At 44.1% G+C, this 24,165-nt stretch overlaps 1 protein-coding gene across 1 annotated transcript; it reads left to right on the forward strand.

Moving 5' to 3' along the window:
- Window positions 1–1,270: 1,270 nt before the first annotated feature.
- GXYLT2 (glucoside xylosyltransferase 2) lies at window positions 1,271–22,280 on the forward strand. The gene is made up of 7 exons (XM_063165029.1): window positions 1,271–1,452; window positions 7,457–7,646; window positions 7,839–7,970; window positions 13,699–13,950; window positions 15,340–15,463; window positions 18,302–18,474; window positions 19,080–22,280. Exons 1-7 carry the CDS (start codon window positions 1,271–1,273, stop codon window positions 19,260–19,262), a joined length of 1,236 nt encoding a protein of 411 aa, XP_063021099.1. The 3' UTR covers window positions 19,263–22,280.
- Window positions 22,281–24,165: the final 1,885 nt, after the last annotated feature.

A 24,165-nucleotide genomic window follows, 5' to 3' on the forward strand; every position in this document is an offset into this window, starting at 1 on the left:
ATGCTGAGGCAAAGTACATTTTGGGACACCACTGGCGAAGGCATGTGGTGTGAGCAGTGTAAAATGCACTGTAATTTACATTGTGATGTGACAGTGTAAAAGGCTGTACAGTTCCACTGCCAAGTGAATGCCAGAGTCACTTCAGGGGCTCCATGAGGGACACGAGGCTCCTCCAGTACTAAACTTGTGGGGCTCCACTTTCCCTTCTCTCCTCTTTGGCGTCTCCATTCTTTGCACAGCTTGTTCTCCAGCTCCACGGGGCGGCAAGAATCCTTGTATTTCAGTCAGTCTGTCCATTTCAATGTATATTTCTGTCAGTCTGTACATTTCAATGTATATTTCCGTCATTCTGTACATTTCAAGGTCTGTTTCTGTAATTTTGTACATTTCAATGTATATTTCTGTCATTCTGTACATTTCAAGGTCTGTTTCTGTAATTTTGTACATTTCAATGTATATTTCTGTCATTCTGTACATTTCAAGATCTGTTTCTGTCATTCTGTACATTTCAATGTATATTTCCGTCATTCTGTACATTTCAAGGTCTGTTTCTGTAATTTTGTACATTTCAATGTATATTTCTGTCATTCTGTACATTTCAAGGTCTATTTCTGTCATTCTGTACATTTCAGTTCGTAAATCAGATTATGACCCCAAGCAGGATTTACCTGTGTGAAATTCAGTGTTGTGATTTCTGCTGATGTCCCACAGCAGACTGGCTCCGATGGGTCACACGGGGACAAAGCCTCCCACAAGTGAGTGAACGCCTTGTTCCTCCTGCAAGCATTGCGCTTTCTCGTTCACCTGCCCTGGGTGCAGATGCAATGAGGAGTGCGCGCTGTCTGCAAGGGATAAACCGGGGCAGCAAGGCGAGGGAGGCTCGGTTTCCCCGTTAGCACCGGCGGAGGAAAGGCGCTGTCGAGACGAGCTTCTCGTTTTTCTCCTGATCACACTCACGCTCTCGTGAAAGCAAAGCTCCCTCTGAGTACCCGCAGTGGGTGCCGCGTTAGGAGCACCCAGCCAGCCTGAGGCACAGCCCGGCGTTCGGCCGAGCCCGGCGCTCCCGGGGCCGGGCCGCTACTCCAGGCAGTACGGTAGGCGCGGCCCGCCCCGCCCCGCCCCGCCCCGCGCCGCTCGGGCCGGGCCGTGCGGCCACGTCCCCGCTCGGGCCGGGCTGAGGCGATGCGGCCGGCGGGACGCGGCCGTGCGGCGCTGCTGGCCCGGCCGTGCCGCGGGGCGCACCCGGCCATGCGGCCGTGCTGACCCGGCCATGCGGCGGCCCTGCAAGGTGGCGGCGGCCCTGCTGTGCCTGGCCGTGCTGCTGCTGCTCTATCTGCTGGCGGGCAGCGCGGCCCCGCCGCCCGCGCCCTCCGCGCCCGCCCGCCGCCCGCCGCGCCTCGGCCGGAGCCCCCCGAGGAGGAGCCCCGCGGGCGGCGGCAGCGCCAGCGCCAGGTAACGGGGAAGCTCCGTGCCCCGGCCCCTGCCCTCGGGAATCCCCGCCCGCCGTGTGCCCGTGCCCGCCCGCGGCTCCCCTCGGCGGTGTCCCTTCGGTGTCCCGTCGGGCACTTCCCTCTCCCAGATGTTCTTCCCCCGCTGGCGATGGGCGATGAAAGACCCTTTGCGAACTGCTGAGGTTCGCAAGTACAAACTTTCCGTGCGCGTTTCCCCTGGCAGCGTAGTTGTCAGAGGTGCCACGGAGGGTTTTCCCCGTGCCCGGGCGGGGGTTCCCTACTCTCCGGGAGCAGGTTCTGAAATATCGGCTTTTCCCTCGCTCCTGGCCCTGTGTGGGAGGCTGACGTGGGCACTGTGCTGCTGCTGTGTGCACTCAGGGGCTGCTGTCACCTCCGGAGTGCGCTCCCAGGGTTTGCCAGGGAAAAGGGAATGCGGCTCCTCATTCCGTGTGCTGCCGCCGGGTTCCGAACTGCGGAGGCACTGGCAGATTTTAAACTTTCCAGCTTTTTGTTTTGAATGTTTTTTAAATGTAAATTAATTCAGCAGAACTTTAAAGGTGTTTTAAATCGTGGTGTGGTGTGTTTCCTGTCCCAGCACCTTACAGGCAGGGTATTTTTTTTTAAAAACTAATTAGTAGAGAAAAAGGGCAGCTTTCAGTGGGTGGAGGACTTGTTTTCCCCTTTGCATTCCAATTATATTATGGTCAGTGTGACCTCATATATCTAATTAACTTGGTATGTCTTTGTGTCTCTGATTCATGATTTCACAGAGATGTTCTGAATGAAAGACTATTCCCGTTTCTTGAGCTCTTACTCCTTAACTTATTAAAGCAGTTGGTTTCTCCCAGCATTGTTACCCCACTGAATGCAGGAGATGTTTTCTGGGGCTGAGAGTGGGCCACGGACAGAATTTAAATGCCGGTATTAAAGCAGGATTATTTCCACTAGCAACTGTACGTCCTGAAGTCATTTTTCTTTAAGGCATATCTCTGTGATTATCATGGAAATCAAGAAGAACACTGAAGGAGGGAGCCCGGGAAGTGTGGAACTGCCAGAGAGTGTAAACAACCATTCCACTTCAAAGCGCTTTGCAGTGGCATCTTCATGTTTCACAATTTGACATTATCTAACTTTTTGATTATTTGTTGACTTTGCAAGTCCTTTTTAGAAGGTCTGCAACAAAATAGCAAAAAAAAAACCACACAAAAAAAAAAAAAAACAAAAAAGGAGGAATTTAGTATTCAAAGTGTGAATTTTCTTCAGAATTATGTTTGTGAGGCTTGGTGGTTGTTTTTTCCTGCATCATCCTGCACCTTTGGCCCCAGCAGGAGTTTGTAAAACTGAGCAGCCCAATTCTGTAGGTCCTGTTCAGCCATTTCCTGAAAGATTCTGTGTTATATTAGTTACTACTGCAGTTTATTCAGGTGAGGGTATCCATAAAAAAAGAATTTTTGTGGGCAGGGTGTGACATAAGTGGTTTGAAGTGGAGGTGATGGAAAGGCATCAGGTGGTGGGATCTGCTTGGTTTAGAAAGCCTGATCCAAGCTAAACTGAAAGCACTGTGGGGGGTTTGAATTTGGATTGTAAGAAACAGGCCATGATTATAATTTCAGTTCCTCCTTATGAGCAAAAGCACATTATTTTTTATTTGATGCAAGAGATCCCACTTTATCTAACTGATTCATTCAGGATAGCAAATCTAATTAGGACTGTAGGATCTTACAGTGTACAGGCTTGTATGAGACTGCAGAGTTGATTGACAGAACTTGAATGAAAAACATTCAAATTCAGTTTTGTCAGGGTGGTTTGTCAGAGGATGCAAGTTTTGAGCTCAGCTGAGAAACAAAGGTGTAACTTAGGATTTGTGTTTGCTTCATGAGAATCAGCATCATGCAGGGAAGATGAATTGTATTTTGACTGGGATTTGTAATACTGCTTTCTGTAGTCCCATAATATCAGAATACATCAGATTTTAAGTTTTAAGCAGTGCAGAATTCTTTTAACAAAAGAAGCTGTACATAAAGCTTAATGTAGGCACATGTCATTAGATGGCTGATGCCTCACAAATGTTAGCAATGACATTCATGTGTCCTGCTTTGGTCATTAGGTAATTTTGACAAATCTAGGTAAGTTTCTGGTTAGCTTTGAAAACTTGATTTTTATGGTGTTTTTACTGCTCATTCCTGTTGGAAGTAGCAAGTTCTATGCTTTCAGTAAGACTTTTTTATATAAAGAATTTGAAATACGTGCCAAACCCATGTGTGCAAAGTATCAAAAAGAAGGAGGATCATTTTACATTTGAAGGGCAGATGTGACCATGCTCTCTCTTAAACCAGCGTGGCAAGGCAAGGGAAGTGAACCTTCTCCAGCACATTCAGTTCCCTGAAAGTAACTTTTCCAATGCAAAACATCCCTTGCATGGCAACCTGTCAAGATACTTTTTCTTTCTGTGCAGCCTCTGTGCACACAGATGCAAGTTTGGCTTGAGTTTGGCAATAACATGCTGAAACCCCAAGTATTTCATACTTGTTTCATAAAGAACCCACTTCATAATAGGAGAGAGAAACATCCATTCTGGTTTTGTGTGGCTTTTTCCCCTTTCTGTCAGTGGTAGGAGGAGGTTGAAACTTTAACCATTTCTGGATTGACAGCAGCTCCAGTTGGTTTTGTGCAAGTGCTGCAAAGTGAGAAAGGTTGATTTAAAAAAATCTGTGTTTCAAAGTGTGCAAGAAAATGTGTTTCACATCGTGGAGCTGTTGTTGGGACGTTGGCTCCGGGGTGGCTCTCAGGGAAGGAGCCTGTTCAGTGAATCACCAGTTTTGATACAATGCCTAAATCTACCCTTGTTTGTGCTGCAAAAGTAAATGAGATCATAATGGGAAGAAGGTTTCAAAAATCAACAGCTATATTGCATTTTGGAAGTGTCTGCATGCATTATCTTTCAGGAATAAATTTGAAGGCTTCAATAGATTGGCAGGCTCTGAAATGAGGTGGGAATGCATTATTTTGAATGGATTTGGATTGATTTAGACAGGTTTTGGGTTAATTATGTTTGAGGCACTTTGGCTGTGACTAATAAGAAAATTACATGTAATCTAAACTTTAAGACCTAGGAATTCACACTGTTGTGCTTGAGCACTCAGGCTGCTCCTGCTGTGTCAGTGCCTTTCTGCAGAAATTGTATTCAGTAAATAAAATACGAGTGAGCAACTGGGTGGGGGTTGTTCTGTATTGTTGGAAGGTCTTTGCTGTAAACATTTTATTGTGCTCCATCTTGTCGAGTTCAGTCTTCAGCCACTCTGTGGGGATGTGTTCTGCAAGTATTTTGTGATGGTTTCTGGAGTGCTTAATCTTAGTTTGTGTATTTGTTCTTTTCAAACATATTAAAACTTTAGAGCCTAGGTCTCTGTATTGCTTTCAGTGTGCTTTATTATTTAATTTAGGTTATAAAATCCAGCTAGAGACTGTTCATAACAGACAAGTTGAACTATAAAGGAATGAGTGTGAACCTTAGGAAGAATTGGCTAATGGTAATAATTGCGTTACTCTGTTGGTCTTTGGGCTTTTTGATGTCTTGGGAGTCTCTTGAGGTGGGAAATTCTTACAGCTGTAAAAACTGTTCCCATTTTACAGGTGGGACGGCTTGGCTGTGTCCTGCACATCTTTAAGGGATGTCCTTCCATCAGCTGTTCCTCCTGCCCTTTCCATTGTCCGTGCCCTGTATGGGATACCTGCATGAACAGGGCAGAGAAGGGGAGCTGGGATGTTCTTTGCCATGATCTATCTGCTTGTTTGCCCTCCAGGCAGTTTGACTTTGCCTCTTCTACACCTGCTCTTCTCAGGCTTCTGGATAAGTGTTATTTTTAAAGGCTAAGTTGAAATTGCAGTCAAATGCATCTGCTGTGGAACTATCTCCCATTGCAGCTCACCTTTGTTTTCACTGTCCTCTAAGTTTCTTTATGTACTTACAAAGGACATGCAAAATATTGTGTCCCAAAGTTCTTCTGTACCTCATTGCTACTTCTCTCACTGATTATTGCCTTCAGTGTCCCAGTCTATGACTGATGTAGTTCAAACAGCTCCTTTTTCTGGGATCTTTATTCCAATTCAGGCCACTCCAGGCTCCTGAGCCCCCGCAATGTTGGGAATCCCTCACCTCCAAGGCTCAGCTTTCTCCTCCAGGATGTCTGTGTTGGATGTGTGTTGTTATCCCTACTCCCATGGGCTTTCCAGGCATTCTGCTTTCACCAGGGATTGCTTCTGCTGCGTGTGTCCTTTGGAGGTGTTGTCTGCACATACTGGATTTTTCACTGCAGAACAGCTGCATAATGCAGAGCTCACTGTGGCTAGAACTGCCCAGGGAAGCTGAGTGCTTTGGTGTGGGGTTTTGAAATGTTCCAATAAAAGTGCAGGGTTTAGTCCCCCTCCCAGTGAATTCCATTGCCAGAAACTACATCAAAGCAGCTCCCAGCCTGTGCATGGCTTGATTTAGAGACTCAATTAAGGGGAAACATTACACAGATGGAGAGAAGGGGGAAAGGTGATCTGTATGAGAAGCTAATTATTCACTTCAATAATTCAGCAATTTTTACACTAATAGGTTGGAAAGTAAATACCACTTCACATAGATGTAATATTCCATTATTTATACACTGATGAAATTGGGGGTTAATTAGGACTAAAGCAGAGGATTTTAAACCCTTAATGAAACGTGTTGCTGTGTACAGTCAGTGAAGTGTCAGTGCCTGGTGTTCCTTTACACAGAGGTGGGTTACTCTGAAGGGTAGAATGCTGCTGTTACACAGAGCAGCACTTCAGTGTCTGGAAAAATAATAACAGCTTTAAACTGTCATTTTTCTCCTTATTTAGAACTTCTGTTTGTAGCATTAACTCCAGTGATTAATTGTGTGTGTAATTGTGCGCTCTGAGCAGGGCTGGGATTGATGTGCTCTGCTCAGAGGTATGTCCAGAGCAGGCAGTGATCTATGATTTGCCTTTTGAACTCCCCAGGAATGACTTCTGTGCCTGGGATTTGGGGGCTTGGTCAGCTCCATCCTGTGTGATGGAGGCTAAGTGCCATCTGTGCTGGAATGTGGATACACCATGGTGCAAGCATTCTTGGAGGATGCAATTTTTACCTCCACACTAAGCTCAGAACCAAAAGACTGCTTTCAAAAGGTCTTTAGCTACCCAGGGGAACCTGAATTTTCTGGCTAGCTGGAAGCTTCATTGTGCCTCTTGCTGTGTTCCCTATATGTGGATGAAATGTATTTAAAGCCCACACAGGTGGGTGCTAAGTGAAAATCCCAGTTTGGCCCTTGGAATATAGTCTGATTCACCTGGGATATGTGACTCTATTTGTTTTCAAAAATCTCTATTTTAGCAAAGTCTCATGGATTCCATGGGGTGATATGGAGAGCAGTCCTTTGAAACTCTGCCAGTGCCTTCAGGCCAGGATTAAGGCATGCATCTTTAATAGAAAATTAATTAACTGTTAGAACAATTTACATATGGATGCAATGGTTTTTTTTTTTTTTTTTAAGTATGGATGTCTTCTTCCAATCTAGCCATTATGGGCTAGGAAATGAAGTTGCTGGATGCAGTTGTGTGTTCTGCATTGTGTTAGAAAGTTGGCTGGGTAGCTGTAACTGTTCTGGATTTGTGACCTCTGGGCTGGGGAAAGAGCTGTCATTTGCACAGAGCAAGGTGGAGGTGCTGTGAAATGGCTTCATCTGTGTCTGTAGTGCAGTGATTTTTGCAAGCTCAGAAATGTAGGAATAACTGAAAATAGCCTTTTTCTTTATGTTATAATTGTAACACTGTTGATCTGTATCATGGACGGGAATTACCATGCTATTTGCTTGTTCTGTAAATATCTAACCAAAAAAACCCTCCTGATCCTTTGCAGAATGATGAAGAAAAAAACCAACCCTGATGTCTGTTAATGAGGGATTCTCTTCCTGTCTACCTCAGTAATTTTTGTGTGCCTCTCCCTGAATTTTCAGGAAGCCTGGAGAGCAGAAACCTCCAAAGGAGCCCCCGTCCTTGCAGTGCATGCATCTGGCAGTGGTGGCATGTGGGGACCGGCTGGAGGAGACCCTGATCATGCTGAAATCAGCAGTTCTCTTCAGCAGCAGGAGGCTCTGCTTCCACATCTTCGCTGAGGATTCCCTTAAGCCTGAATTTGAGACAAAGGTGAGTTTCTTTGCCATTTGGTAAATAAATAAATAAATAGTTGTAAGTTTTAAATCTCTGAGAAGATGACATTAACAAGTAGCAGCTGAGCACGTTGCTTACTGTCCACATTTATAAATTCCTTATGCATGCATTTTTTTACAAAAGCTCTATAACGTGTAGTGTCTGATTTCCTCCCACCATGTCTTTCAGTTAAAGGAGTGGCCTTCCTCATATACAAAGAAGTTTGAGTTCAACATTTACCCAATAACCTTCTCAGTAGGAAATGCTCAGGAATGGAAGAAGTTATTCAAACCATGTGCTGCCCAGCGCCTGTTTCTTCCGGTAAGGCACCTGCATTCCTGAGTAGGTTGCTTCAGGAAAAGGTTAATTCCACAGAAAGGAAGCTTTGCTGCTTTGCTGGTGTAATATTAAAACCATTTTCAGGCTGAAACATCTGCTTAAAGATAATTTTAGTGTGAACTTTAAGACACTGTAAAAAAAAAAAAAAAAAAAACCAACGCACAAATCCAGCCTGGCTTTTTCCTGGCTAACAAACGATGTGTGTTTCTGATTTGTCTCTGGTTCCATGAGCCCCTTGGGCTCTCCAGACTCTCCAGACTCCAGAGAAAATGTGAGAACTCTGTCACGGCAGTTCTTTTGGGGTAGATGCTGGGTGCCTTTAGTAAATAACATTCTTTACAACATGCCCTCTTTACCCACCATCTTCCTTTCCATATGTTATCCCTTAAACTGATGCTCTCAGCATTCCCTTTTCCTTGAGTTTTACTTATTTTTTCCAAGACTGTTAGAATTGCCCTTAAGATAATAATTCCTGTGTGTTTGAAGTTGGATTTCATGCAAGAGCTTGGTCTATCCTGGACTCTTGAAGTTCACTGAAAAGTTATTTTATACTCAGTGTTGTAAACTTGGAGAGAAGGGAAGTGTTGATACCGATTTTGCATATCAGCAGTGAAATTGCGTAAAGCAATTTCTGTGGAACTGAGAACATCTATCAAAAATACCTCGTGGGTTGCTGTTGATTGGGGTGACTCTAGTGAAGTGACAAGCTGTTCACATGGTCCAGATTTCTTCATGGCTGTCTCAGGAGAAGTGGAGGGGGGACAAAGAAATCTTTCCCCTCTCAGATGGAAGCAATCAGAGACAGCTGTATGTCCAGATACGTAGCCTGTGAATACATATGTGAGAAAATATGTGCTGTCAGCAGTTCTGCTGATCTGCCATTTAGGGGTGGACTATCAACAGCACAAGGGCCAGATGGGCTGGAAGTAACTCCAACTGCAGCAGGGATCCTCTCTCCCCTGAGTAAATATTTGCATCACCTGGAATATAATCCCTAAGTGTTAGTTTGTTCCATACAGTGTTGGGATGTCCCAGGTGAACAGAAATCTCTGTTCTTCTGGGATACTTCCTGTCATTTTGGGAGACCAATAAGAATTACTTAACTTTTATTTCTCTTCACTGTTCTGATGACAGGAAGAGGTTATGCATTCATGCTGATTCCTTCAGGCTGGGCAGTGCTTTTACTGATCCCTTTTGTCACTCAGACATTGCTGAATTCCTCCAGTAACTTCTTTTAAGGAATATTAGGCTGTTGCTTGTTGTGTTAGCAGAATGAGGGGGCAGCTGTGGATGTTTGTTTCTCTAGGGGCAGTTGCAAAGTGCTGTGTGTGGTCAGGCTGAGGTTTATGGCTTTGTGTAGGAGGGGCTGTCCAAGAGGAGTTGCAGCTGACTCGGAGTTGATGCGGGTATAATAAACAAGCTATCATCATAGCTGAGGTGGCAAATGTCCTGGGGGACCCTCAAGGTTTGGTGCTCGAGTTGACAGGCTGGCACAACCTTAGGCTGTTTCTGGGCAATTCCAGCCATTATTTTGGTTTTTTAGTGTTTGATAACTGCGTTCTAATATCCCACTTGAACTGTCAGCGCACAGTGGGAGCGGAGCATTCCAAGTGTTCACTAGTTCACTGTTTAGAGAACTAGTTTGACTTTTACCAGCAGAATATCAGTTTGGGTATTTTTCACCCTTCTCTGTACTGAGAGCACTTTTCCCTGCAGCAGCATGAAATGTGCCTGGATTTCGGGAGGACCCCAGGAGAGCAGTAGTTATCAGCTGCTTAGCTCTCAGTTGTGCAAATTGTCTTGCTCCTGATAATGCTAAACCCGAGTGGAATGCGAGTCTTTGATTCACAATTGCCTTTCCTGCCAAAGAAATCTCCTCTGCAGCACCAGCAGGCGTGTGAAAGTGGACAGGAGGGTCTGAGGAATGTGTTCAGGGAAAATGGGGTAAGAACCTTTCAGTGCTTTTACCCAGTGATGAAGGCAGAGCTGTGGGATGTGACCCTGCAGTTTGCAGAACTGAACTGTTCTGTCCTGGGCACAGGTTGGAGTGCACATTCCCAACTTGTTGACCTTACCCAGGATGCCGAAATATTCAGGAAGGCTGTACAGCATCCTGCATTTTTCAGAGGCATTCTGAGACATCACATTTGCCACTTCGATGCAGGGGACATTGATGGAGCCTCTGTGTAATCTCACAAGTCAATCTCTTGCTGCACTCTGCAGCAGCACAACCATCCAGGGCATTTGTAGAGACACGGGAAGGAAGATGTAGATCTTTTTGTAAGCACAGAGTGAAACTTTAACATTGAACTAGGAGGGCATTAAACTGGGAACTGGATTGTGCTCCTGCCACGGGTGTTAGGACAGCAGGTGAGGAACATCCTCTGCTCCCAGGGATGTTGGTCCCTCAGGGCTGGCTGCAGCTGTCTCTGTGCCGCTCTTCTGGAGCTACCAAAACAATCAGCTAAAGTATCCTGAAATGCCTAAGGGATTTTTGGATGATTTTTGGATGAACATTTAGAGCCCTTCTCAAAACACTTAATCTACTTAAGAGCTTTTAAGATAGATTAGCAATATCCCTGTGTTATAACACTTTCCTCTTGAGGGATGCTCAAGTATCCAGCCCAGGGGGAATAGATGCCAGGGCCTTATCTAAACAAAAGTCTCTGCTGTAACTTGAGTTAATCTCTTACCACAATGAGGTTTAGTAACTCAACTTTGTGGCACTGTTACTCTAGCATTAAGCTTGGCGATTTGTCCCTACTTTTGCATAAAGCTGTGCTAAGCTGCCACATGAGCCCTCACAAACCCTTAGGTAGCCCAGCTTCACAGTGCACCAGTGTGCGTTTGCTCAGGAGTGTGTTATTCTTTGCCAACCTTGCTAACACAGGGAGACTCTATGGAGACAGAAGTTGTGAAATCAAATTACAGATAATTGAGTATTTAAGAGAAGTGCCAGGCTAAATATAGCCAGTTCTATGCAGAACTTTTTGACAGATTTACTAAGAATACTCTATATAGCTGCAAAAAAAAAAAAAAAAAAAAATCACACTTTTGAGATGTCAGTGCCTGCAGAGCAAGGGGAAGGCAAGCAGAGCAGGCTGCTGTGTTTCTGGCCATCCCTTTCCAAAATCCCAGGCTGTCAGGTGTGTGTGCATGGTTTGTGTGAGCTCCATGAGCTCCTGCAGACACAGCCTGGCAGAGCTCCTGCTCCAGGTCGCTGTGGGTCACTTCTAACCTGCACTGAGGTTCCTGCTCTGTGAGCAACTCCTACAGCTGCAGTGGGTGAAATTAAATCCCCCCTACCCAAGGCACAGCCAGGAGAGATGTGAGCAATTCAAACTGACATCTGCAGCTTTTAAAGGAGTCTTAACACTCAACATGTGAAAGTGGGAAGGGCTTAAAGGAGCTAGCACAGCTCTTTTTTTAGCCACTTGGGTGTCATTGCAGGGCAGCACCTTGGACACAGGAGAGGAAGAATCTTTTAGCCAGCAGAAAGGAGAGCATGTGAATCCTGAGAGGAGGAATGCAAGGGGGGGTCAGGAGCTGGCAGGCACTGCACAAAGAACTGCAATACCTGCTTGAAGCTGTAGGAAAATTATAACATTCCATGGACTTCCACAGATTTAGATTTATTTGTTTTGAAAGCTGCTGAAAGAATGGGTTTTTCTGCTGGAAGAAGCAGTGGCCAGGCTGTCACTTATGCTTGGGCAGGATGAGGAGGGTCTGTAGGTACCCATTAAACTTCTCCCTGAACTGGGGTCAGTTTTTCCTGCTGGAAAATGCCTCAATTTGCCTTTTTACCAAGGCCCCCTTAGACAAAAAATCCTGCATGGTCTGCAGTGTGCTGTGGATCCACAGGCAAAGTCTGCTCTGCTTATATTCCAGTGTTACCTCCTGTCTCAGACTAAATTTGGGGGTCATTTTTCTTTTTCTAATGCATTTTGATTTTATTTGACTTCATGTAGCAGGTCCCTATGAATCAGGGCTCCTAGGTGCTGCAGAATAATTAATACATAATACCCAGGATATCCTTAAACTGAAAACCTTTCTTCCTTTCAGACTTCTAAATAAATCTTCTATTGATTTATTCTTACAGTACCTGTCTTTTTTTATTGGTTTGGTTTTTTAATACTGGACTTGAGGATACTTAACATCTGCCAATATTTACTCTGAGCTCTTAGTGTATTACTGTACAATTTTTGTCACTTACTTACAGACACCTCTACGTGGTAGTTTGTGAGGTTTTTGTGAGAAAATGCTGTATTTCTATAATCTTCCATCCAGCAGAGATCTGGACTGTGTTGAATGTGTTTACTTAGAGTTTGTTGTAAGCCTAACTTCTGTTTAAAATGCAGAGACAGTTCCTTCTCCTGGCTGCCCTGTTCTGTAGGAAGAACATGTAGTTATCCTGTCAGAAATACAGGTCAGGGATTTGTTAAACTTGACTAAATGTCAGTCTGAATCCCAATGTGTTGAGTCAGGTGAAAAATCTCATTTAAGTCTTTACTCAGGGATTTGGCATCTTAGTGGATTCCTGTTGAGCATGCTTAGGAGGTGATATTTTTCACCCACTTTTCCACCCATAAATCCTAATGTTGTTCACTCTTATTTCACAGGTAATCCTCAGTCACAATACATTAGAATTTATGTAAAACCCAATTTCTTTGGTAGAATTTCTTTTCACCTGCATAAATAGGAGAGTTTGTCCTGCAGTTGGATAAGAGAATGATTGTTGTGTTCCACATGGTGAAAATCCAAAGCCCTTTGGGTTTGCTTTTCAAAGAAAGAGAGATAAGCAAATAGGGGTTTTGGCTAGACCAAAGTAAGATGATTTCAGTACGTAAAGTAAGAAGATTTCAGTACTTAAGGAAATTTTGGACAGTTTTAGCAAATAATGAAGAAGAGCAATGAAAATGCAGTTGGCACTGGTGGTCAGCTGTAGGTAATGATCTTTATTCCTTTACAAGGACTTGAAGCACCAGGTCATTGTGCCCCCATGGATATTAATGAAGGAGTGGTAAGGATTTTGGCAGCCACAAGGGGGAACATGGTCAGCAGGAACCGCTGAAATATCCTGGCTCTAATCTGCACTTACACCCTTCTGACCTGACCAACTTTACTGGGGTTATTCTTTATACAGAATCTGGTAACAGTGCTCAGAGTACAACCTGGTGTATTTTAATGTGACATTTCTGTTTAACAACCAAATTTTGTTCTTCAGGGGGATGCACATATGTTGGTGATCAATGGGGTTATCTTGATTAATGTGAAACAGTTGTATATATTAATTATATATGAAGGTAAATCTAAATCTTCTGGTCTCCTGGTAAATCTAAATCTTCCCCTTTCTGCCAGTGGAGATCTTGAAAATAGCTCTGTAAATACATTTTATTTACATGTAATTTCTGAACAGGTACTAAGTATTCCTTGCAGGTATTTTTGGGAGCTCAGTGAATTGCTGCTTCATAGGAAGGTTAATCCAGCCTCAGTGCTCTGGTAGCTGCTTTATTGTGCATTTCAAAAAAACCCCACAGCAAACAAGAAGCCAATAATCTGATAACTGTTGTTCCTCTGTGTAGTTACATTTAGCTGATAAATCAATAACCTCTCCCAAATGATCAGTTTATTGGCAAAAGGGACTTCTACTTTAACCTTTATGTTTTTCGCCTCTCTGGTTTGCCTCTCATCCTGTGCACAAACCCCAAAGGTGATTTTAAAGGACGTGGATTCGCTGCTCTACGTGGACACTGACGTGCTGTTCCTGAGGCCCATCGATGACATCTGGCAGCTCCTGAGGGAGTTCAACTCCACGCAGCTGGCTGCCATGGCCCCCGAGCACGAGATGCCCAAGATCGGCTGGTACAGCCGCTTCGCCCGGCACCCCTTCTACGGCAGCGCCGGCCTCAACTCGGGCGTGATGCTGATGAACCTGACACGCATCCGCAGCGCCCGCTTCAAGGTGAGAGAGGGGCAGCTCCTGCACGCACTCAGGGCTGGTGTGCTGGTGTGCTTGTGTCACCGTGTTTCTCCTCACAGAGAAAAGCAAGGCAGTCTTCCCAAGAGTATTTCTGGGGTTCACGTTCTCTGAACCTCAGAGAGTGATCAAAACAATTCTTGTCTCATTTGCTACGCCTGCTTGTGCCAAAGTAGGATGCAGTGTGGAGATTGTTTACCCAGAGTGATGGTGTTTTGTTTCCTTGGCCTATCAGGGCCAAGCTTGTCTATGTTGGAACTGTTGGCTGACAGTCACAAGTTGTTGTGCAGCGGTGTGCAGAGTTGAGTGCTTGGCAGATTCAGTTTACATGTAATATACTATAATATAGAATAATATAGTATAATAAAGTAATTAATTAGCCTTCTGGTATCAATGGAGTCCTCATCATTCCTCTCCTTAGTCATGGCATTCCCTGCAAATACTGTATGTTTTCACATCTTGGAAAGCTCAGTGTTCTGCATGAAGTTTGTAATACAAAGAATCAGAGAAATATGGAATATGTATGAGTGGATACTAAAAGCTGTTGTGAACGTGATTATTAAAATAAATGGAACTTCCTCAAGGCTGGAGCAGTGAGAACTTGCAGCTGAAGCAGTCTGGTAGCAGTGTTTAAAATGGCTTCCCCAGCTTCTTACGTTTCCGTGAAAAGATACATGACAGAACAAACTCACGGATCTTCAGTGCAGTAGCTGTGTTGTTTTTAAAACTGGAGAGCTTGGTGTGAATATCCAGAGAAGCTGGTGAATTCTGCATCTGTTGTAAATAGAATTTGCATCCTGCTGCAGATAAGTGACTCTGTGAACTGGTGTAAGTGAGAAGGGAACGTTTTCATGACACATCTGTGTTGTTGAGCACATATTCTGTAATGACTAAAACTTTGCATACCCCAAGGGGTTCCTCTGACAATGCCAGGGGTTTCCCGCATTGTTACTGGAACAGCTGGAGGAAAAAAACCCCAAACATTGCTCTTACTACCATAATTCCCAGGGAGAATGATGTTTAGTCTGTAATTTTCCTTGCTTTTATACCTTGGTTTTCACCTTGTCCCTGCATTTTCCACTTTTTCACTTTTTTCCCCTCCTGTTACTTGGAATAGGAAGATTGTGATTAGCAGGAGCTGACATCAGAGCTGGGCCCAGGAGATTTGTTTTCCTGTCCAGATAAACACAGTGAGTTCTGCTGTCACAGCCCTGTCCAGGTCCAACATTTCCTGGCTGTTTTTCACTTTTCACCTGGATGTCCAACATGGCTTAGCAAAGCTTAGAGATTTGTGTGTGCCCTCTCTGGGTCAGATACCACAGCACAGCACTGATCATGATTTTAACCCCTTGCTTTTGTTTTCCTGCCCTGCAGAACAGTCTGATACCAGGTGGCTTGACTTGGGAGGAAATGTTGTATCCATTGTACCAAAAGTACAAAAATTACATCACATGGGGAGACCAGGATCTGCTAAATATAATTTTTTACTTTAACCCAGGTAAGGAATGATCTTGGAGTCTTCATTATCTGTGTTGGGAAAATATTTTGAGCTTGATTTTTTAACTGCTATTTGTTATTTTGAATATGCATAAATACTCTGGTATGGAGTTACTCTGTAACTGTATCCTCAAAGGATTTTTAACCTATGAAAACATTTCTGACATTGCTGCAGGTAATGGGGCTTGGACTTGGTTCCATTGAATATATAAATCTGATTTCTGGAGGTTTGAAAAAATAATGAGGTGTAAAAGTAATGATGAAGTGAAGGGGTGAAGTTCATGTCAAGTGTGAGCTTCAAGGTGTCACTGGACCAGGGTGTAGCTGCAAAAATGTTTTTGTTTCAGATATTTATCTGGATGTGAAAGTGCCAAACTTTCTGCAAAGCTAAGCCCACTTTTTCTGAAATTCAACTGACCTGTGATACTTATGCAAATCAGTAACAAAGCTAATATAGACAGAAAGTGGACACAGCCATTGGAATATCTCATCTAAAGCAGCTTCCAGCCTCTGAGCTGAGTGACCCGCCTCAGCAGGCACCAGATGATGTCACTGATGTCCTGCTGGTGGGAAATGCAGGGATTTAAACACTGGAGCATAGCACACACTTCCCAGAGAAGCTGAGAATTTCATTTCATGCTTCTGAATGGATGCTGGGTATCCATCCCTGCTGCTTCTCCTGGTTTCCTATGTGACCTTGTCACCTTAACTTATCCTAAGAATAAACCAAGTTTGGAATTGTCTTTATTTATTCTGCTCCCATTTCTTTTTCTCTGAGGAGTCACAGAGTAGGTAATTGGATATACCCAAATCCAGGCAAACTGCTGGAGTGAGGAGAAGCAAAGCAAAAGGCAAACATGTGTTTACTGCAGACAGATGTCAAACATCACTGTCCCATAGATTACCCCCAGTCCTAGGGAAAAACAGAGTGGGAATTAGTTTCCAAAAAGAAACAAATGTTATAGGAGCATGGTCTTCTGGAGAGAAACATGGAGCCAGATTAGTTGTGAAGTCAGACCCTGAAGTGTGCAGGAAAAAAACAAAGACTGCAGAAAAACATCAATATTGTGGTGAGTGTTCTCTATCAAAGCTACATGTGGAGAGTCCTCTGCACCACAGTCTGTCCTTTCCTCAGAACTGGTAAAGAATTTTTAATGAATTGTGTAATATCAGACTGCTCAAGAAAAGAAAATGAAAGAACTGTGTACCATTAGCACAGAAAACTGGATTTTCTGAAGTCTTCAGCTCTGGGTTGTTGAGACTGGCTGGGAGGGGAATTGGCCAAGAGTGCTGCAGGTGCCGTTTTATGGATGTGAGGTAAAACCACAGAGAGCTCTGCTCCCTGGGCCTGAGGAGCTGCTCCCTTTGCCCATCTCCAAAGACTGCTCTCCCTTTGTGGACAACTCTGCTGGAGAGGCCTGAAGGGAAGAAAAGGTCAGAAAGTTTTTCTTCTGCTTTTCAAGAACCACACGAGACCAGCTGCAGGCTTCCAGGGGAGCTGGGAAAGGCCAAGGGAAGAATTCAATCTTCAGTGCTTCTGCCATGCCCTGCTGGCACCAGCCATCACTCATTGTTCCCCAGGGCCGAGGCAGAAAGGTTGCAGGGACTGGAGTGATTTATGACAAGCAGATTGCAAGCACTGTGTGCATGGAGTTTATAAAAAATCACCAGGAGAAGGGGAGTTATGAGCCCTTTTGAGAAATTAGGCTCATCTCTAAATAACCTAGACCTGTGAAATTAATGGATGATGATTCTTTGGAGAGCTGTGGATAAAATACACCACCCCTTATGCTCTGCTGTGTAACAAATTGTCATGGCCCCTGTGACAGCAGCGGCAGCAAACCCTGGATGTACTTTGTAAGCTTTCCCTTGCTGGCTTCAGGAGGAACTGGATTTTTCATGACCCCAGTGCTGTGTGTGCTTCCCCAGTCGCTCCTGTCACTCCAGAGACTCCTTGCTACGGCACAGGGTGCTGGACACTGCCACCTGCTGTGTGCTCTGCTTTGGTTCTTCGCTGCAGCTTTCTGAAGGGCTCCCTTGGGTCGTGTTCAGTCCCACATTCTGTGTTGTCCTGTCTGTTCAGTGTCACTGTCAGATTTTCTGAAAAATCCTCTTTGCCAAGGATTTTTCTCCTGGGAAGCTGAGAATCCTCAGAGAAGAATGAAAACAATATTACTTCATTCTTCTCTCCTGTTTTTGCTGCTTTGCTCTGGAGATTGTTTATCCAGCAGGTGGTTGTTTGATTGTTTTCATATGAACTGTTTTGACTTAATGACCAATCGCAGCCAGCTGTGTCAGACTGGAAGCAGTCATGAGTTTTCATTATCGTTCTTTGTAGCCTTGTGTATGTATCCTTTCTCTATTCTTTAGTATAGTTTTCGTATAATACAATACAATACAATATAATATATACGATATGATATAATGTAATATGATATAATGTAATATGATATAGTGTAATATGATATAGTGTAATATGATATAGTGTAATATGATATAGTGTAATATGATATAGTGTAATATAATATAATATAATATAATATAATATAATATAATATAATATAATATAATATAATATAATATAATATAATATAATATAATATAAGCCTTCTAAGAACATGGAGTCAGATTCTCAATTCCTCCTCGTCCTGGGGACCCAGCAAATAGCCCAGTTCAGGACCAGCAGCTGGGGAGTGGGGAAGGAGGGAAGGAGGTGACTCTGTTGGGGATACTGGCATTGTGGACATTCCCCGACCATCGGTGCCAGGCTGGTTTGATTTGTTGTAACTCTTGTCTGACGTATCTCCTGTCCCTCCCCGTGCCCTGCTGCCGTGGGCAGAGTGTCTGTACGTGTTCCCCTGCCAGTGGAACTACCGGCCTGACCACTGCATGTACGGCAGCAACTGCAGGGGCGCGGAGGACGAGGGCGTCTCCATCCTGCACGGCAACAGAGGCGTCTACCACGACGACAAGCAGCCCACCTTCAAGGCCCTCTACGAGGTGATCCGGGATGTAAGTGCTGCCTCCACAGAGCCCTCCCTGTGCCCCGGGGTGGGTTCACTCACATTGCTCTGCCAGCCATCAGGATGGGTGGTTGTGTTTGGGTAAAGCCCCCCAGGCATAAATCAACATGGTTGTTTTGGCTTCTCGTGCATTTTAGGTGGTTTAAACGTTTCTTTTTTTGTATTATAGTAATCAAGAAGGCTGATCAATTGCTTTGCTGTAGTACTGAAGGTAGGAAAAGCTGGAGTGAAGTTTCTCATGCTGGGGCTGCAACTCTGGTCCATAAATTCCCAGGAAAGCTTCTCCTCCCTGAGCACCTCAGGCCTCCAGGCACATAGAGGGCAGAATCTTATCCATAGGCAGAGGCTGGATGTTGTGTGTGTACAGCTCTGCTTGCCAAAACTCCTGTTTCCTTACACTATCCTTACATGAATAAAATTCCTGTAAATGCACGCTCTCAAGCAGGCAGGATGTGAAGTGATGGGGTTGGTGACACTCAGCAGGTGAGGGACAAGACATTCCCTACCTGTGGAAGGTTTTCTCTTACAGAACTTGCACACTGCCCTTTCACAAATTCTGAAAGCTAAAAATTCTTTTTTGTTTCTTTTCCTTAGTTTCCATTTGAAGACAATCTCTTCCAGTCCTTGTACTACCCTCTGCAGTCGAGGTTTCTGGATACAGTGCACACTTTATGTGGGAGAATTCCGCAAGTGTTTTTGAAGCAAATTGAGAAAACAATGAAGAAGGTGTATGAAAATCGTGTCATTGTGTACTTGGGGGCCAACCACAAATACTAACTGTGGCTCTCTTACACAGAAGTTTTAAGTCTTGCACTCCATTTCATGAAGGATATAAATGAAGAATATGAACTCTTGCTGAAACTCAGAATTAAAGTATTTCTTTTTCCAATTTTCTAATAACCCTTGAAATTACAAAAAGCAGGAAATCCTAGAAGCCTACTGAGATTTTTGCTGAGAACAGCAGGAGAATCCTTTCTTTGTGGAGAAAAATTGTGGCCTGCCACCCCAGTCCCTTACAGTTTAAGAATGTATTCTCTGGCTTGGTAATGTGAATTGCAAGAGGCACAGTCCAAGATTGTCAGAGAAGAGTACAAACCCAGGTACTGTTGATCCATCCTCCTCTTTAAGTGCTATTCCCTGCACAGTAACAGCAGTATTCCACTGCCAGACAGTTTTCCATCCCTGCCTTGGGAAATGGCCAGTGCTGCCCCTGACTCCCCTCTCCTGCATGGAAATGTATTTCTGCTTGGCACTCCTTTTCTGGGATCACAGGACCACAGAATTCTGGAATGGTTTGGGTTGGAAGGGACCATCATGGATATCTTGTTCCACACCCTGCCTTGGGCAGGGACACCTTCCACTAGACCAGGTTACTCCAGCCCTGTCCAGCCTGGCCTTGGACACTTCCAGGGGTGGGGAAGTTGAGACCTTTATGCTGGGATCAAAATGAATAGCCTCTAAGTGGAAGAGGATACAAAATGGCTTTGATGTTTATTTAAAATACTTCATTTAGCTTAAATTTCCAAGGTATTATCATCATCTTGTGATAAGCACAAAGAGCTTATTTAAATTGCAGTAGCTGAAAGATGTCTGGGACCATTCCCTGGGGAACTGGAAGTGGGGACACTCCTGCAGAGCAGCTCTCCAAGAGCAGACTCACTCCTGAAGAGCAGTGATCCAAGAGCAGACTCCCAGAGGGCATTTTCTAGGTGTAAGCCCCATGGGTGTGTGTAGGAGTGCTTCAAGGAAGAAGCAGCAGAGAAAATGATGTTACTTTTCAAGTCTGTTGAGCAGAAAACATCAGCCATTACTTGGAACTGCTCATTTTTGTATCTAACAGGCAAAGCAGGAGCTGGGTGAGATAATGGAGCCTTCCCCTAATGAAAGGAAAACTGGCACAGGTGGGATATCCTGTACATGTATCGTACATTTGTTAGAGAGAAATTCTTGGGGACTGTGGATGAGGGAAAGGATATATTCCCAAAGTTAAAATAGGATTTCTGAGGAATTGCAGTTTAGGGCATTCTCCCCTATCCAGTCAGGGTTTCATAAGAAAACACCAGGAGTCTCCCTTTTGTCTCACACATTTCTCTCTCCTTGTGTGGCAATTCTGAGAGGAGGGAAAACACGACCTTGGTGCCATCCCAGGCTGTCAGATAAGAGCCTGTGCACGGGATGGAGTCCCAGGAAGCTTTTCCCAAGGCCTGGAGTGGGAGGGTGTGTGTGACACAGCCTGGCAGAGAGCAGGGCTGCAGGCAGCTCAGCACTGGGACAGGGGCCTGCAGTAAGGGACAGCAGAACTGCAGGACCTCACAGGAGTGACAGGAACAGAAACCTTGTTTGCACCTCTGCTGCAAGTCGTAATCACAGTTTGGTTAAACAATGTGCTCCGACTCCAGCCCTTATCTCGCAGTGTTTGCCACCGGAGTGTAAATTGACATGTGAAGGACAGAGGCAGCTAACTCGACTGTTGTGATTGAGAGCCTGGGAGCCAGAAAGTCATTTAAACTTGAGCAGAGATGCCTTTCCAACTTGCCGTAGGATTTTCTATTTCAGTTGCCAATTTTTAAGCAAGAATACACTTCTACCTACAGAGAGAAGTTTGAAATGTAACCCAAATAAGCATTGAAGATTTCAGAACCAGAAGGCGGAGAAAAGAAGGTAAAGCTGCTGATTTAAAAAGTCTAAAATAATGTATGACAGGTAAACCTTTAGGCCAGCAATTCTGAGAGCTTGTATGAAGTATTAGCTTGCTTTTGGTCTTTATTTTCAAGCATCAGGGTAAAGCTGCCGCGTCTAAGGAGCTGGTGGAGCTGCATGCTGGGCAGGCTGAATTCCTGATTTCCATGGTGTCTCCAAGGCACAGAGGGCTGCAGGGCACAGTCGTGCTGCCCAGACAGTTGCAGCCCCAGTGCTCTGGAGTTTGGGAGGCTGAGGTTGTGTGAGCTGTGATTCAGCCCAGAGAACCCTGCAACTACACACACATTCAAATGAAGGAGTGGAATTCATTACGAAATAAAGGCATTATTGCATATGAACTGATAAGAGATGAAAGCAGTGCTTTTTATGTTCACAGGAGGTGCTACATTTTATTTAGGAAGAACTGAGTTGTGTTCTCAACAGCTATTAAATATATGAAGTACTTGCTTTAACATGAAGACTCTTGTTAATGTAATATCAGCTGGCAGGAAGAATGGGGGAGGTTCCCCCCTGCTGGGCTTTTTCTAAAAAAGCAATAATTGGAGCTCTCCAAAGTGTTTTAAAACAATTACGTAACTTTGTTTTTTGTTGTTAGTAGAATTATTAATTTATATTTCACTGCAGCTTCCAAAACCATGTTATATTTTATTTTTAACAGTACTTGATTGTAATATTCATCTTACTTAGAAACCAGTTTTAATTCATTTTGTATTTCATACTTGTGGCTAATTCCATGTTAATTAGCCTTCATTTATCTTAATAATGGGATGTGTAAATACTTACAAAGACTTTATGTCCTCATTTCCCCTTCCTCTCCTGTGTTTTAGTTATCTCCAGTGGTATAATGGATAGAGCTCAGCAGCATTTTGCTTACAGCGAAACTGGAAACTGCTCAGTGTGTGTGTGTGTGTGCACAGCACGAGCATGTGTGTAAAAAATGTCCCTTTTCTCTGTCACTGAATTGCTTGTGGATTTTTCTTTGACAAATGCACTGGTTGTTACAGCTCCCAAGGAGGCTGAGCAGTGCATTTCTGAGTTGAGGATGATCCCTTGGCTTACAATACAAATAAATGAAATTTTAAGCAAGCTCTATAATTTGCTAGTTTTCTTTTAAACACAAGATTTTGTGCTGGTCTGGTTGGGATAGAGTTTTGTAGGTGTGATGTTTTAGTGTGTGTATACCGGGTTTGACAGCAGGGAACACAGATAAATGTTCCTCTTTTACAGTTTTACTGTAGTGAAAGAGTCTGAAATTGGATATAAAGAGACAAATACATTTAACTTCCCCCAAAGTGCTCGTGTGTCATGCTGCAGCTCCAGCTGTGTTACAGTGAGCATAGATCAGAACCTGCTCTCAAAGGAAACTGGGTTTTATCTTTTACTCTTTACTGGTTCTCCATAACGTTTCACTCTCTGGAGGTCATTTAGCATCATTTCCCCTCCCTCCTTCTTGTGGGCATTTTTGACATTCTTGTGTGGTCACTGCTGTGCTGTCCTTGCTCGTGACATCTCTGTGTGACAGAAGCTCTGGGCTGTCTGTTCAGCCAGATCCTGGTGCTGACACTGTTCCCAGCTGGCTGATGTGTTGGGCTCAGCCTCAGCTCTCTGAAATCAAGAATAAAACTGTCCTTGACATGGATGGGCAGGGTGGGCCAGCTGTAAAACCCCAGCCCTGGGTTCTGGGAAGGCTCTGGGTGTGTGGGGTGTGTTACACACTCAGTCACACTCCTCAGTGATCCAGGGTTTTCACTTGCAAACCTGGCTCCAGCCAGTGTTGCTGTGGGGAGAAGAGAGATTTCCCAAGCTGGGAATAAAGTACAACTAAAGAAAGAAATAAATCTTGACACTTTATCAACTGTCAGAGAATCCTTTTCCCCTCTCCATCAGGTACAATAAAATGTGATGCTGGTAAATAGAGAGTGAGCACAGCTCCAGAGGTGGGCGGGGGCAGTCACCAGGATCACATTCCCCACTGCTCCTGGGCCAAGTGCTCCTGTGTGCTGGGATCAGCCTGCACCTCCTGCTGGCACGAGATAAGGAATTGTTATCTCAGCTTCAAAAGAAAGAGTGATGTTGGGAAATTCTGCTTTCATTCTGGATCAGAATAAAAACCAAACTGTCAACACTTCCTTTGAAATGAAAATGGAGACAAAACACCAAATTGAGAATCAGCATGGAAGATGAACAAAGCACTTTGTTAATGTTTTCTTTTGAGGTAAAATATTTTGGTTTGACTTTCACATTTCTGTGAACTTACCTTAATTGCTGCTGTTACTCCGCTGTAGTCCAAAAGTGTGTATGTATAATTTTGGTCATTAATGCTGAAATAATGACACAGAAATGACATAGCTCTTTATTTTAAAGACCTCTTCTTGTAAAGCATCTTTTCCTGAATCCTCCTGAGAATGTTAATTCCCTCCTGTGAGGGTTAGAACTGTGCACAGCAGGTGCTTTGTCAGGGTTCACACCTTCAGGGAAAGATCTCCTTCCCATTCTGCTCAGCACTTCTAGAGGGCACCTTGGTTCTCATACCTGAGGCTCCAGGTGAGAAAACAGTGCTGGTTTTAGTCTGAGTTTGTGGAGTGATGTCAGGAAGCTCCTGACACAGGGATGCACTGGGAGGAAGGTGTGAAATACTGCTGGGAAAGAAAACTCGGCTGGCCAGTTTGCTCTTGGATTAATAGGAGACAATCCCTGGGGACTTGCTGGGGCCAGTGGCTGAGCCAGGTAAAGCCTGGAATGTTTGTCACATTCCTTGGTTTTTTTTGTATCTCCTGTGGGTAATCTTTCAAAAGAAACAGCTCCCACAAATACAATTTTTCTCTTTTCAGCCTCTTTTTTTAAGGCACTGTGTGTGAGCTGTTCTCATCTTTCGATACTCCCGAGTCTTCCAGATTTTTTAAAAGCACAATAAAGATTTTTAGTCATTTTCTCACAGGAGAATCATAATTTGTCTCAAGGTGGCTGTGATATACTTTAT

The sequence above is a fragment of the Melospiza melodia genome, chromosome 10 (genome assembly GCF_035770615.1).
Source record: "Melospiza melodia melodia isolate bMelMel2 chromosome 10, bMelMel2.pri, whole genome shotgun sequence".
Taxonomy (NCBI): Eukaryota; Metazoa; Chordata; class Aves; order Passeriformes; family Passerellidae; genus Melospiza; species Melospiza melodia.